The sequence below is a fragment of the Zootoca vivipara genome, chromosome 2 (assembly GCF_965207765.1).
Source record: "Zootoca vivipara chromosome 2, rZooViv2.hap1.1, whole genome shotgun sequence".
NCBI classification, from domain to species: Eukaryota; Metazoa; Chordata; class Lepidosauria; order Squamata; family Lacertidae; genus Zootoca; species Zootoca vivipara.
In genome coordinates this window covers 69,303,983-69,316,223 of record NC_142584.1, presented here as the reverse complement: position 1 = coordinate 69,316,223, position 12,241 = coordinate 69,303,983, and the positions used below count along the sequence as shown (strand labels likewise).

At 42.8% G+C, this 12,241-nt stretch overlaps 1 protein-coding gene across 1 annotated transcript; it reads right to left on the bottom strand.

Annotated features, from left to right (window-relative positions):
- Positions 1-3,428: 3,428 nt before the first annotated feature.
- CYB561D2 (cytochrome b561 family member D2) lies at positions 3,429-12,184 on the bottom strand. Its single transcript, XM_035106054.3, has 4 exons — positions 12,044-12,184; positions 9,660-9,954; positions 7,661-7,698; positions 3,429-7,058 (listed from the first exon to the last, which is right to left on the bottom strand). Exons 2-4 carry the CDS (start codon positions 9,784-9,786, stop codon positions 6,555-6,557), a joined length of 669 nt encoding a protein of 222 aa, XP_034961945.3. The 5' UTR covers positions 9,787-9,954; positions 12,044-12,184; the 3' UTR covers positions 3,429-6,554.
- Between the last annotated feature and the right edge of the window lie 57 nt (positions 12,185-12,241).

The following is a 12,241-nucleotide window of genomic DNA, read 5'->3' as shown; positions in this document are numbered from 1 at the left end:
GCTTCAAGAGACAGACTGGGGATTTCAGGCCTGATGTCTGCAAAACTCTTTAACTGAGTACTTACACCTGCTCAGAAGGCACCTGTACTAAGAGCTGCTTCACACAATATGAATTTCCTTTACCAAAATGAAATCTCACCTGGCAAGTTGCTGTGAAAGGCAGTTGTATACTTTTTCCGTGTGTTGCTTTGGTAGATTAATAAAAAGACGAAAAAGATAATTTTATCGCCACACATTTGGAATACAGGCAGCAACCATTTTAGGCACATCCAATATGTGCGCGACCGTGCCAAACCCAGAATGACCCAAAAACATCACAAAGAGGGGCAGGAGTGGAACAGGGTGTTTGGAGGCTTTTCAATGGTGTTTCAAATTTACACGATTTTGCCTTGCAATGTAACCCCCATGTAAATTGGGAGTTACCTGTACTTTCTCATTTCATCCCTTCTTTCACTCACTGTTTTCTACAAGGAAGCATTTACATGTAGGAAATTCATCTTGTGTGAAGTTAACAGTACTAAACGTGATGCTCATTAAGAAGTAGTGATTGTTGAGGGGCTTGATGGGGTCAATTTTATAATTTTTCGAGAAGACGTAACTGACTTCCTTAGGTAGGTACATCCTATAATATCCAATACTAATGCAGCTGTCTGAGTTCTAAGCCATTGTAATCTCTTTCTAGGGTGCAGGCGGGGGGCGTTGATGAGACGCATAAGAAATACAGTGTTTCAATACGCTTAGGCCAGGTTCTGATTCTGTCACAGAATAAGATTTTTGTACAGTACTAAATCTCAGAAAGATGCTGGGCCTCACTCGGTTTTGATAGGAAATGTATTGGAATAGCTCAGTCAGTATAGCATGAGACTCTTAATCTCAGGGTTGTGGGTTTGAGCTCCACATTGGGCGAAAGATTCCTGCATTGCAGGGGTTGGACTAAATGACCCTCTGAGTGGCTGGAGAAACCCAGCCAGATGGGCGGGGTATAAATAATATATTATTATTATTATTATTATTATTATTATTATTATTATTATTATTATGGTCCCTTCCAACTCTACAATTTTTTTATGACTCTATTATTCTACTGGGTGCTTCACAACACCACCCTGATTGTCCTAACTTTAAGCCTTGTACCATAAATGTTGGTCATAACTTGCAAACAACCATGATTTGTAATTTCCAAATCCTGTGTCTCATCCTGGAACAAGGATACAATACCAGGGATCTGTGCCAACAGACGGCATTAACAGTAGCCACTGTTGCACTGAAGCTGATTGATAGCCAGCTACTAGAGACACAGCACTAACAAAGGTTCTAAGGAATCCCTACTTAAATTCATACCCTTGCATTCAGTATGTGGGAAGGTTTTATGGCCTGTGGGTGGGTTGTTGTTGTTATTTATATACTGCCCTATACCTGGAGATCTCATTCCTGTTAGGGAGATGTTTTGTATTGGGCGGCGTTCTAGTACAGCAGAGGATAATGAATGCAACATCCTGGGGTGTATGTGGAAGGTCTTCTGTGGACTCAGCAAAGGTTTCAGGAAAGGAATCCCATAGGGATAACCTGCAGTCCTTATATTCTGGGTCTTTCTTACTTAGGAAGTAAAAGGCATTTTCCATTTTTTAAAAAAGGAAGATTGCAGGCTGTCAAAAGCCAGTACAACCAAAGTAAACAATGCTGGGCTAGATGACCCAGTAAGGCCAGTTGGATGCTTCAGTGATGTGTGCTAGCCAGGTGCCATGGTGTAGTACTGTCATTCTTCTGAAGAACATACTGGGCCCTTGCAAGATAGGTAGAGCACTGGTCTAAATCCCAAATGATGCATGTCAATCACAGATACATAGAGCTAGTTCCTATAGGATCCTTCTTTATAACTTTTTTCTCATTTTCTGTTTAAGACAGGCAACCCCAAACTTCGGCCCTCCAGATGTTTTGGACTACAATTCCCATCTTCCCCGACCACTGGTCCTGTTAGCTAGGGATCATGGGAGTTGTAGGCCAAAACATCTGGAGGGCTGCAGTTTGGGGATGCCTGGTTTAAGAGAAATATTGCTGATGCGAAATATCCACCTATAAATTCTCACTATCAGGAGAGGTATACAATAGTTGGAAGTTTTCCTAAAACTGTTGCAACAGGGGAGTCGAATGTACCACTTCTCTCTACAGCCGTACAACCCTGCTTTGTAGGTGGAATTTAACTTTATACCCATTCATAATATTTGGTCCTATAGAAATTTATGGGAGACTTATTAACTGCTGGTACTGCATCAGCTTTAGGTGTCACTTTAGGTGTCATTGTATCCTTTTTGGCTGCCAAGACATGCTGTCTAAAATCACAGGAGGGAAGCACTAAGTTCACTAGGCCTTGTTAGTTTCATAACTAAAATTCTGTGCTGCCGTGAGAGAATTTTTGGCACCAACAGGTATTTTCAAGCTGCCCATTGACTCCTTGCAGTTTACTTCACCCCAGTAACAACTCATCCTTTTAGGAAGTTAAGGAACAGGGAGCTTTACTATTAGCACAATATTAAAGGAGCAGCTGCAGACATCACTCTGGATTCGATTATGCTTTCAAATAGCAATTAGGCTCTACTTGTTGTTTTACTATCATCCTTCAGCCACATCACACTTAGGAAACACACTGGTGCACCCTGAAGGCATTGGAGAATTTTGCCAACACCAGAGGCTTCCCAGAACAGCTCTTTTCTACCCAGGGGCAGAAAAAAATGTTAAATCTCTGCTATCCCTTACTGTTGTAGGGCCACCTATTGGTAATAATCAGTATGACAATTACTGGTAACTCAGTGAACACATTCATAGACTCATAAGAGTTGGATGGAGTCTTGTAGGCCATCTAGGCCAATCCCTGCTCAGCATCGGAAATCCTGAGCTGCACCATCCATAAAATGATTGCCCAGCCTTTGCCTGAAGACTTCCAATGAGGAAGAGCCCATCAACCTCAGCAACTGATTTCACTGTCATTAAAACAGCCTTTCTAACATTCAGCTGCAATAAGCCCTCCCCCAACTTGCTTATTAGATCTAGTCCTGTCCTCTGGGATTGCAGGGAACAAGTATTTTCCCTCTTCTATGTAACTGACCTTTGGGTATTTGAAAAGTGCTATCATTAAATATGCCAGTTCTTTCAACCCTTCTTCATTAGACTGGCTTTCCACCCCACTAGCCATCTTTGGTGTCTTCTTCTGAACCGGTTCCAATTTGCCTATGCAGCACCCAGAACTGCAGAAAGTACTTTAGATGAGGTCTGACTAGGGCAGAATAAAATTGTAATTAACAGATGTGATGCCAGCAAGAAAGAGCAATGTTATCTGCAGATACCAGGTATCTCGTGAACTCTGCTTGAGCATATATTGTCTTAGTGGATCAGAAGGGAGCAAAAACAAAAAGGCAACGTGCCAGAGCCACTACAGGTGTTCAAAAGCTTTATTTAATAGAGCACTCTTGATTACCTTTCTTTGATCAAGCTCATTGATGGGTACACCTGCCTGGCAGATATACTCGTCACAAACAGTCCAGTGCAAACAACGATCTTTGTTGGTGCTGTTTCAGATTTGGCAGACCGCTTGATGTTTCAGTAACAGCAATATATATTTCAGCCAAATCAATCCATGTAACTGGTGAAAATGAAGCAGTCCTGCTGACATAATGCCTGTCGCAGTTGTCATTAAAAGGACTGGTATCGCATAGACACAAGGAAAGGTGGGGACCATGGGCTCCATAGAAAAGATAACCAGGTACTCTAGTCCATAAAAATGTAGCATTTTTACATAATACATTATGGCAAACTATATGTTGAAGTAAATGATGCTGCACAGGACATCTAAGGTACATACCACTAGAAGCTGAAAACAATGGGACTTCAATTAGTCACATTCTTTCATAGGTTTCAAAGAGATTTAGTCATGATTAACTTCATCTAGGTCAGAGCCCGGGTCTTATCTCCTTGCAACCATGGTGCTTTTTCCAATCCCATTAAACAAGGGGCTCAGCTTTGCCCATTTTCTTGTTCTTTGCTAAGGCAGTTGTTCTCTCTTCTTCCTAGACAGCAAAACAAAGACTCCTTTCCTTGAATTAGTCCCACAGCTGGTGGGAACCTTTGTGTGCACTTTGGCTGAACCCACTTTAACATGCTGCAAGCAAATCAAATCTGGAAGTCAGCTGTTAGCTAATGTTAAAAAAGCAACTGGGTTTTATCCTTGCCTTGGAACTGCAAGAGATTAAGTACCATCAGCCCCAAAGCATCCAGAAGCTTTTCTGAGTGCCTCAATATTCCAGTGTAGAAAACATTTCCACGCAGAGATTGTACGTAGAACAACACAAGTGTTGATGACACGTTACATTTCTGCAGAACTTGTCATGTATCAGCAAACAGTGCCAAGTCTGAAAAAAGAAGAGCGCTTATCTGTATTTCAGTGCTCTGCTTCCATGTTCCTGTTCGCAGGATCATCTCTGTTAAATAGTGTGACTCATGAGAAATCAAATGCTAGTAGTTTCGGTCTAAAAGCTACAAAAGAAGACAGCCATGCAGATGCTATTCTAACCTCTGTGGTTGGATCAGTGGGAAACCTTTGGACATCAGAGCCCCCTTTTGCTTACCTATCCATAAAATGAAGCTACTATTCATCTACCATAACGTCAGAGTGAATGGAAATTCTGTACACCTAGAAGGGAAAGGACTGAGCAGGTTTCTTCTCCACCTTGAGAAGGCATAAATACATTTGCCAGGCTGTAACGTCCCTCTATCAGGAATAGTTTCAGGTAATCATGTGGTCTTGCGGTATACCATTCCAGGTATAGGACAGAAGATTATGAGAACCTATACCACTAGGCCAGAAGTTCAAAGAGAAATTCCTAAGCTTACATAGCATTGTGCTTTTGTCCGTGAAGCTTTCCCATGAACAGTGCATGTGTCAACCTGAAGGGGAATCCAGAAGTTATAAGTGTAAAGAAGGGAACAGAGACTCGGCTATACCCTATTCTTGAAAGCCTTTCTCAAGTTCAGCATGCCATATGCTCATGTAACTTTTGCCTGCCTTACACTGTTTCCACCAGGGAAGAGGAGGAGGAGAATCCATCACTGTGCTGCCCCTCTTCTTCCTGGTCCTCAATGTTTGCCTGTTATTTTCTAGGCAGCAGTTGCTCTCAAGATGGCTGCTGTTATAGCAGCTGACCAAAGAAAGGGCCACAGTGACTACTGAGGGTCAGAGTAGCAATAGAAGAGAGGACACAGTGGCAATTTCTTCCTTTTTCCCTACTTCCACACAAACACAAGGCAAGCACAGGTAAACAAGCATGCAAAGCAGTCCAGAGTAGCAGGGGACTAAGCCACATTGAACTGAGTGGTGCAGACATGGAATGACAGGACTTCTAAGAGTAAAAAAAAACACAGGAGAGAAGGTGGGGTAGTGAAGGAGGAGTTGCAGCCCTCAGAATATTGTAACAGTGGAAGGAAATGGCAAGTATCGCCTAATGTTTGTCTAGATCTAAGACAGGTTGTACAATATGCTCTACATAAATCAACAACTCTTCACATCAAATTGTCACTGGAAAACGCCAATGGCTAATTGATCCACATCTGAGCCACTTCACTATTTCAGGAAGTGAAGTTGCTTAGCCAGTCTAACACATACAGTTGATCAGGTTTGGTTTTTAAACTGTTTGTGTAAATCCCCCTGAGAGCTTCAGCTACAAGGCTATGAACAGATAAAGCAGCCGTAGTAATAATTTACACTTACATGCTAATATGCACTTTGAAATCCTGCTGGGGAGAAAACGCTAGACAGGGGTGGTCTGGTGTTCTTGAGCATTAAAAAATGAGACGTGTTAGGCCCTCTATCCTCCCCTGCCACTTTCTGATTGTAGAGTCTCCATACAAGGCAGCTTTGTTTTAAAAGCACGTAATATGTTTAGACCCTGCCTAGCTCACATTACCTTGTCATTTCTAATACAGCTTAGAGCACTGCACAGTCAGGACAGATTTTTTTAAGACAGAAACTCAGGCTTTTACAACTGTGTTAAGAGAGAGATAAGCCCTTCCCTTATTCAGAGTGTTAAAAGGTTCTATTTGATACCCAAACCAAGACATCTGAACCCCAAACAGTTTACCAAGAGAAAGGATATTAAAACAGCCGAGGTGTGTGTGTCTGTATGCAAGAAGGATTTCAGCAGCTACCTGAATCAAGAACGACCTAAGCAATACTTGGGTGTTCTTTCACAGGGAGGCACCAGCAGAGTGCAACTGGGCTACTTACTTACTTACTCAGCACTGGCCATATTTCCAGAGGTATTTTGACAGAGAAGAGAAAAATGCTACATGGACACTCTGGCACCAAAAGGAAGCTGGTTCAACAGGATGGGCATCTCCGGGATTTTAACAGGGAAAAGTCAGAAATTACATAAAATACCATATGGTGCTATAGGCAAGTAGAAAGAGATTCTTCAGTCCCACTGCCTTGTAAGCCCACCTGACTCCTTACTGACAATGCAGGAATTCTTCAGAGATCCCACAAGCTGTCTGTTTCAGGATGGCTTTCAAGGCTGGATTCTTTTGCGATAGAGGTAGGCATTGCTCACTTGGTTCATGATAACCAGGCTGGTGAGGATAGGACACAGCATGGACAGATACCAGGAGACTCCAGTTACAGTTATGGTAAACCACAAGGAACACATACCCAGCATCAAACTGGCACAGCCAAGAATGTAACCGATCAGCCCTGATGTGGCGTGGTAAAGCTTGAGTTTGCTCAGTGTCCAGTTCTTCATCAGCTTGGGGTAGAGCAGAGCAAGGCCCCCCATGCACTGCATGCTAGCATACAGCACAGTCAGCAAGCCAGTCAAACCGTGCCAGGTGACAAAATGGTCTTTCCCCTTGAGGTACTTGTTATAGCTGATGATGGCCAAGCCCAACACTGCACAGATGAGTGAGAGCAACTGTAAAGCCCAATGGAAGCGGACCTTGGCCTTCCGGGAGAAGGACTGGAGGAGGGAGCTCTCTGGAGAGAAAGTCAGCAGGGCTTCTGTCATCAGGAAAGAAAACTAGAGAGGCAAAAGAAGACAATATCACCATGGTTTGTTACATTACATTTAGCCAATGCTAAAATTGCACTCGTTCCCAGCTTAACAACAAGAACAAAAGCTTCCTTGCTTTCCCCCAGCATTTAACTTTGTGTAATAACTTGGGAATTCCTGTCAAATACTGGAGAAGAAATTGTTCTGTCATGGAAATACTTATCTCTTTTCTAAAGAAGGTTGTAATAATAATAATAATAATAATAATAATAATAATAATACCTGCCCATCTGGCTGGTACAAATTTTATAGTGATCCTCATCAGCAAAGGAGAAGATAAAAGCTTTGTGAGCTGCACATAGAGAAGGAAGGGATAATTATCTCGTATTTTAATCCTAGCCACCAGGAGGAAATTCTGGATTCCAGTCCCACAACAGGCAGGAGCATCTGCATCACCTCTGCCTTTTCCAATTCCTTAGCACAGAATTTCCATCTTACTCCACAATAAGCTGCCTCCAGCCTTTTCTCAGACTATTCGGTCCACTAAACAAATCCCGATATAGATAAGGATAAGGTTATAATTAGTTATTTAGGAAGATGGTTGTAAAGAATGCCTGTGGCTGGCTTACCGCAAGAGACATTAAGAAAGGATGCCAGGAGAACAAGCCTGGAAAGAAACAAAAGCAAGGTGAGTCCCTGTAGACAATCAGTTAACATACAGCTGAAAATGTGCTACCTGCTCTGGAAATAGGATATACATCCATTTAAATCCTAGAATTAATCCAATTATGTGGAAATGCTAAGTGTACTAGTATCATTGTTGCTGGAGAGAAGCTGCCACATATTTTTGTATACTGTGTACTTCAGTTTGGATCCCTTTGTCATTCCTTCTCACGTGAGGTTGAGGGAGGCACAAAACTTCCCCCAAAACAGACATAATAAAATGACTTCAAAATCAAAAGCGCTGAAAGAAATGCAGTACAGCACTCCAAACACATTGTGGAATTGCATATAAATTCTGGAAAGGTTGCCATTTACTTTGTAGTAGGATAAAGATAAACAAGCAATGTGGCACCTTAAAGATGGAACACATTTGCCTTGGTATAAAATTTGTGGGCACAAGTACATGAAACCTTATGTTACACCAAACTGTGGGTTGTAGGTGCTACAGGGATTATTGTTTTTATATCCCTCTAAAAAAAATTGAATATTTTGAACAATGTGGTGTGTTGTTCTGATCTGCAGCCCAAAGGAGGGCCAGTGGGAGTGGTCTGGTGCAGAGATACCAAAAGAGAAAATCAAAGACACCAGAATGGCCAGTTCTAGTCCTTTATTAAAGAAAGATATAAACTTACAGCACAGCCTGCAAAGCCCCACTGCCATTACAGACATGGGGGAAGCAATCATGACTTGTCCACAAAGTGCTAATATGTTAAGCATTACTTATACAAAATACGGCATACTTTTGTTTGATCAGAACTTCTCATCAATCCATCTGAGGGCACAGCTGGAAACTATCTAAGGCAGGCTTCCTCAAACTCGGCCCTCCAGATGTTTTGAGACTACAATTCCTATCATTCCTGACCACTGGTCCTCCTAGCTAGGGATCATGGGAGTTGTAGGCCAAAAACATCTGGAGGGCCGAGTTTGAGGAAGCCTGATCTAAGGCTTACAGATAGTTCCCTCTCTGTGGGCCAAGAGCCCAGGCCCCACAGATAAGCATAGCATCAAAGCAATTCAAATAGTCTATAACAAAGCAAGTCCATATATAGGTGTGAGCTCATTGTTGCAATAACTTCCAATTAGTTTCAGGGTCATCTTGACTACCAAGATGGCATTCGCAGTCTCACCTTTGGTTCAACACCTGTGCTTTGCTGAGACCGCAAGTGGGAATGCAGTGCCCTATGCCAAAATACCTAAGGCATCACTGAAAATGGGCCTAGTGATCTTGTCTAAAGCTTTTGTTATGTTAAAGGATCGTATTTCACTGGAAGACTCATTTAACAGAGAGAGGCTCAAAGTTTATTCTCATAAAACATCTAGGACTGCAAAGTTAGTAACAGGAGATGTTGCAAAGGATTGGTTTACTGTGACAGAGCTCATGTGTTGCATTTTGTAATGGAAAAACAGAAATGCTACACTATATGTCAGTATAAAGTGCACTGGCCAAACTCTGTCAAGACAATAATCAAAGACTGTAGTCACAGACATGTAAACTTCATGTGGATGGTCTTTCTAATTCACATCATAAGGTTTGGAAAAACACCATGAAGGGGATGAACATTAAAATGCAAGACTGAGACACCATCCTGTGTGTTATGCCAGGCAGAAGCTATTCCTATCAGTTTAGGCCCTGTAAACCAATTATATTTAAGAGCAGAAGCGCCCTAGAGAGCTTAGATGATTCAGAAGCCTATCATGTTGGCTATATGCAGAGTGAGGACTAAACCACATGAAATCAGCTCTACAAAGTGCTGGACTTACTTTCAAATGACTAACATCCTTTACTCACACTCAAGATAGAATTTTGAATGAGTGTATATCTGCCCATGTCTTAGTTTTTAATAAAACCTATGCACAGGTATTGGAGCATATTTAACAATACACCTATCATTGCATCCTACTTACTTGATCCAGGTCTAGCCATCACAGCTACGAAGATGGTAAATCCAAGTGAGACAAGGTGCGCAGTAGCACCAAAGACAGCTCTGAGAGAGTGGTATATTCGAGATTCTGTTTCAACAGTCAGAGCCATGTCTTCTCCAGCACAGTTGACAGGATCTTGACCTTCCACCCTTCACCAGTTACCAGCTTCCTTTTTCTGTATGCAGCATGTATCAGCTTCCCCAGCACATGAAGGGGAAACTATAGAATATTATTGTGCTGATGGGGGAAACATACTTTTCATACTTCTGTTAGTTATCTGAGATAAAAAGACAGGCAAAGCTATTAACACCAAAAAATCTGTCATAATATGGCACAAGGCCCAGCAATAACTTTCAATGGTGAATCTTAAGGGCAAACTAAAGAAAAATCCTGGCTAGCAAAAGAAGACTTTGTTCCCCACCATCTGCCTGATTTATTAGCAATAGCAATGGGCTATTTCAGGAAGTCAGCTGAACTCTCCCCTTCATGCCCATTCTTTTTTCTCCCTTCCTCATTGTAACTGCAATGCCTGTGATAGTGTGGTACTAAAGGGAAACATTTGCCCATGCCACATTCTGCCTACCATGTACACAAAATGTGCTGTCTTAGCGCATCTTCTGCTTAGAATTAGTGCACGTCTCCCACTCCCATGGTTGCAGCAGGGCAGACACCTTTCACCAGGGAGAAACAAGGACACACTGACAAACTACAAGTCAGTATAAAACACTACACGAGTTACACCACTCTTATTACTGGTTTGCAAAGAAAGCCTGTTGAGTCACAGACATGTTTCATTTGATGACAGCAAGTATTGATGCTGCAGCTCCATGAAGTAATGCTATTGAAACGTGGAGGCATTTGGCAAGCTAAGGCATAACCACATTTTTCTTTATGTTCCTCATGGATTTCCCAAATTAAGATTAGAGCTCTTGAACAAATCTTCAGCCACCAGCACCAACTGAAACACCTAACAGATTCTCCCTGGTTCATGCAAAGCCTAATATGTAAACTGTAGTCCTATTCTGCTTCCTGGATTATCATCGATCAATCCAATTTATTATTGATTAAACACACCAGAAACCTGTGGCCAACTTGGGGGGGGGGGTTCCAGGTTTTTTTATGTGGCAATACAAGAGAACTGCAAACATCTTATGCGCACATGGGTTGCACATTCATTTCTACCCAGCACTGCTTTCTCTACATGAATTTTATCCCAGATGAAGCAACCCTGAGTGGAGAGCTGAAGCAAGGTCCGATCCCTGTTAATCCCTCCTTTGCACCCTCTACAGATCCACCTTCTTACTGGAATGACATCATAGGGTTAACCAGGGCCATACCTATTGGGGGGGTTGCCCCCCCTAAAGTCTCCAGAGGCTCCCAGCCTGTGTGTGCAAATACATGTGGAGGGCTGCCAAACTGGGTCTTTGACCCGGGTGAAATAAAGCCTAGTTTTACCCTTGGATTAACAAAGAAATGATATTGACACTGAAATTAAGCTCAAAGGGACCACAGCCAAGTCAGAGATGCATTCACTTCTTTTCAAACACAGAATTATATTGTCAGTCAGAGTGAACACTCCCTTTTAAAAGAGAGTAAGAGAGAGAGAGCTTATCCAGTTTAGTGTATTTTATTTGAGCAGTAATTAAAACCACAGCCCACTTCAGGAGGAAAATACAGTATATTCACTCTCACCAGCATCCCTTTCTTTTAAACCTGCGGCCACAGACCAGCAGTTGTGTCGACTGATCCTGCTGTCTTAAGTATGAAAATGTGGTAGAGTCGCCATCGCTCATTCATCTCCCCTCAGCAACCTGTTATTACAGAGTCTGATCCGGATCTCTTTCTGTGCATTATGAATGGCAGGGCGAGATTTAGTGTGCTTCCTGATTCTTCCCCACCCTATTCATTTGCGGAGGGAGGATACCCTTTCTGCCAAATTACAGACCCTTCAGACCCCCGTTTAATATACGGTATGTTGCGTATATGCTTATATAAATATTTATATATTCGATAGTCATTGGGAGGACCCAATATTCCCTAATCCAAAAGCACATTCTCCTCGGATAAGGCACCCGCCCCTCCTCCTAACTCTTCACAATGCGAGACCTTGAGGAGCAGGAGATTTCTGGGTTTCAGGTGCCGATTTGCCAAGATCGAAGATGCGGGTCACACAAAGGCATCCCCAGCAAGGCTTCAAGTCACAGGAACAGCCCCACCCACGACAGCTGTGCAAAAGGGGGCCGATCTCGACCCTCGCTGCCGCCCACCTTCCCACTGGGTTCGCATACTACACACCGAGTTCCTTAGTCCGAACATACACACACCATGTCCAACAGTAGATCCCGGGGAGCGCAGATTTCACCCACCTGCTCGCAGATGAGCCGCATCGCAAGGGAGCAGGAACTCCGATAGCAGCGAAGGAAACAAGCGCCACCTTCTGATTGGGCAAGACCGAGACTGGCCTTCTAGGGCCCGCCTACCCTGACTGTCAACCTCCGCATCTGAGAGGCTGAACCTCGCTGTCCATCACGGGCGACGTTCTGTCAAATGAAGCCTTCAACCTC

Excerpts from the sequence above, each read along its gene's own strand:
- CYB561D2 (XM_035106054.3), bottom strand. The coding sequence starts at position 9,786 with ATGGCTCTGACTGTTGAAACAGAATCTCGAATATACCACTCTCTCAGA. Across the intron at positions 7,699-9,659 it reads GATGGCTAGACCTGGATCAA|GCTTGTTCTCCTGGCATCCT; the intron begins GTAAGTAGGATG and ends GTTTCTTTCCAG. Across the intron at positions 7,059-7,660 it reads CTTTCTTAATGTCTCTTGCG|TTTTCTTTCCTGATGACAGA; the intron begins GTAAGCCAGCCA and ends TTGCCTCTCTAG.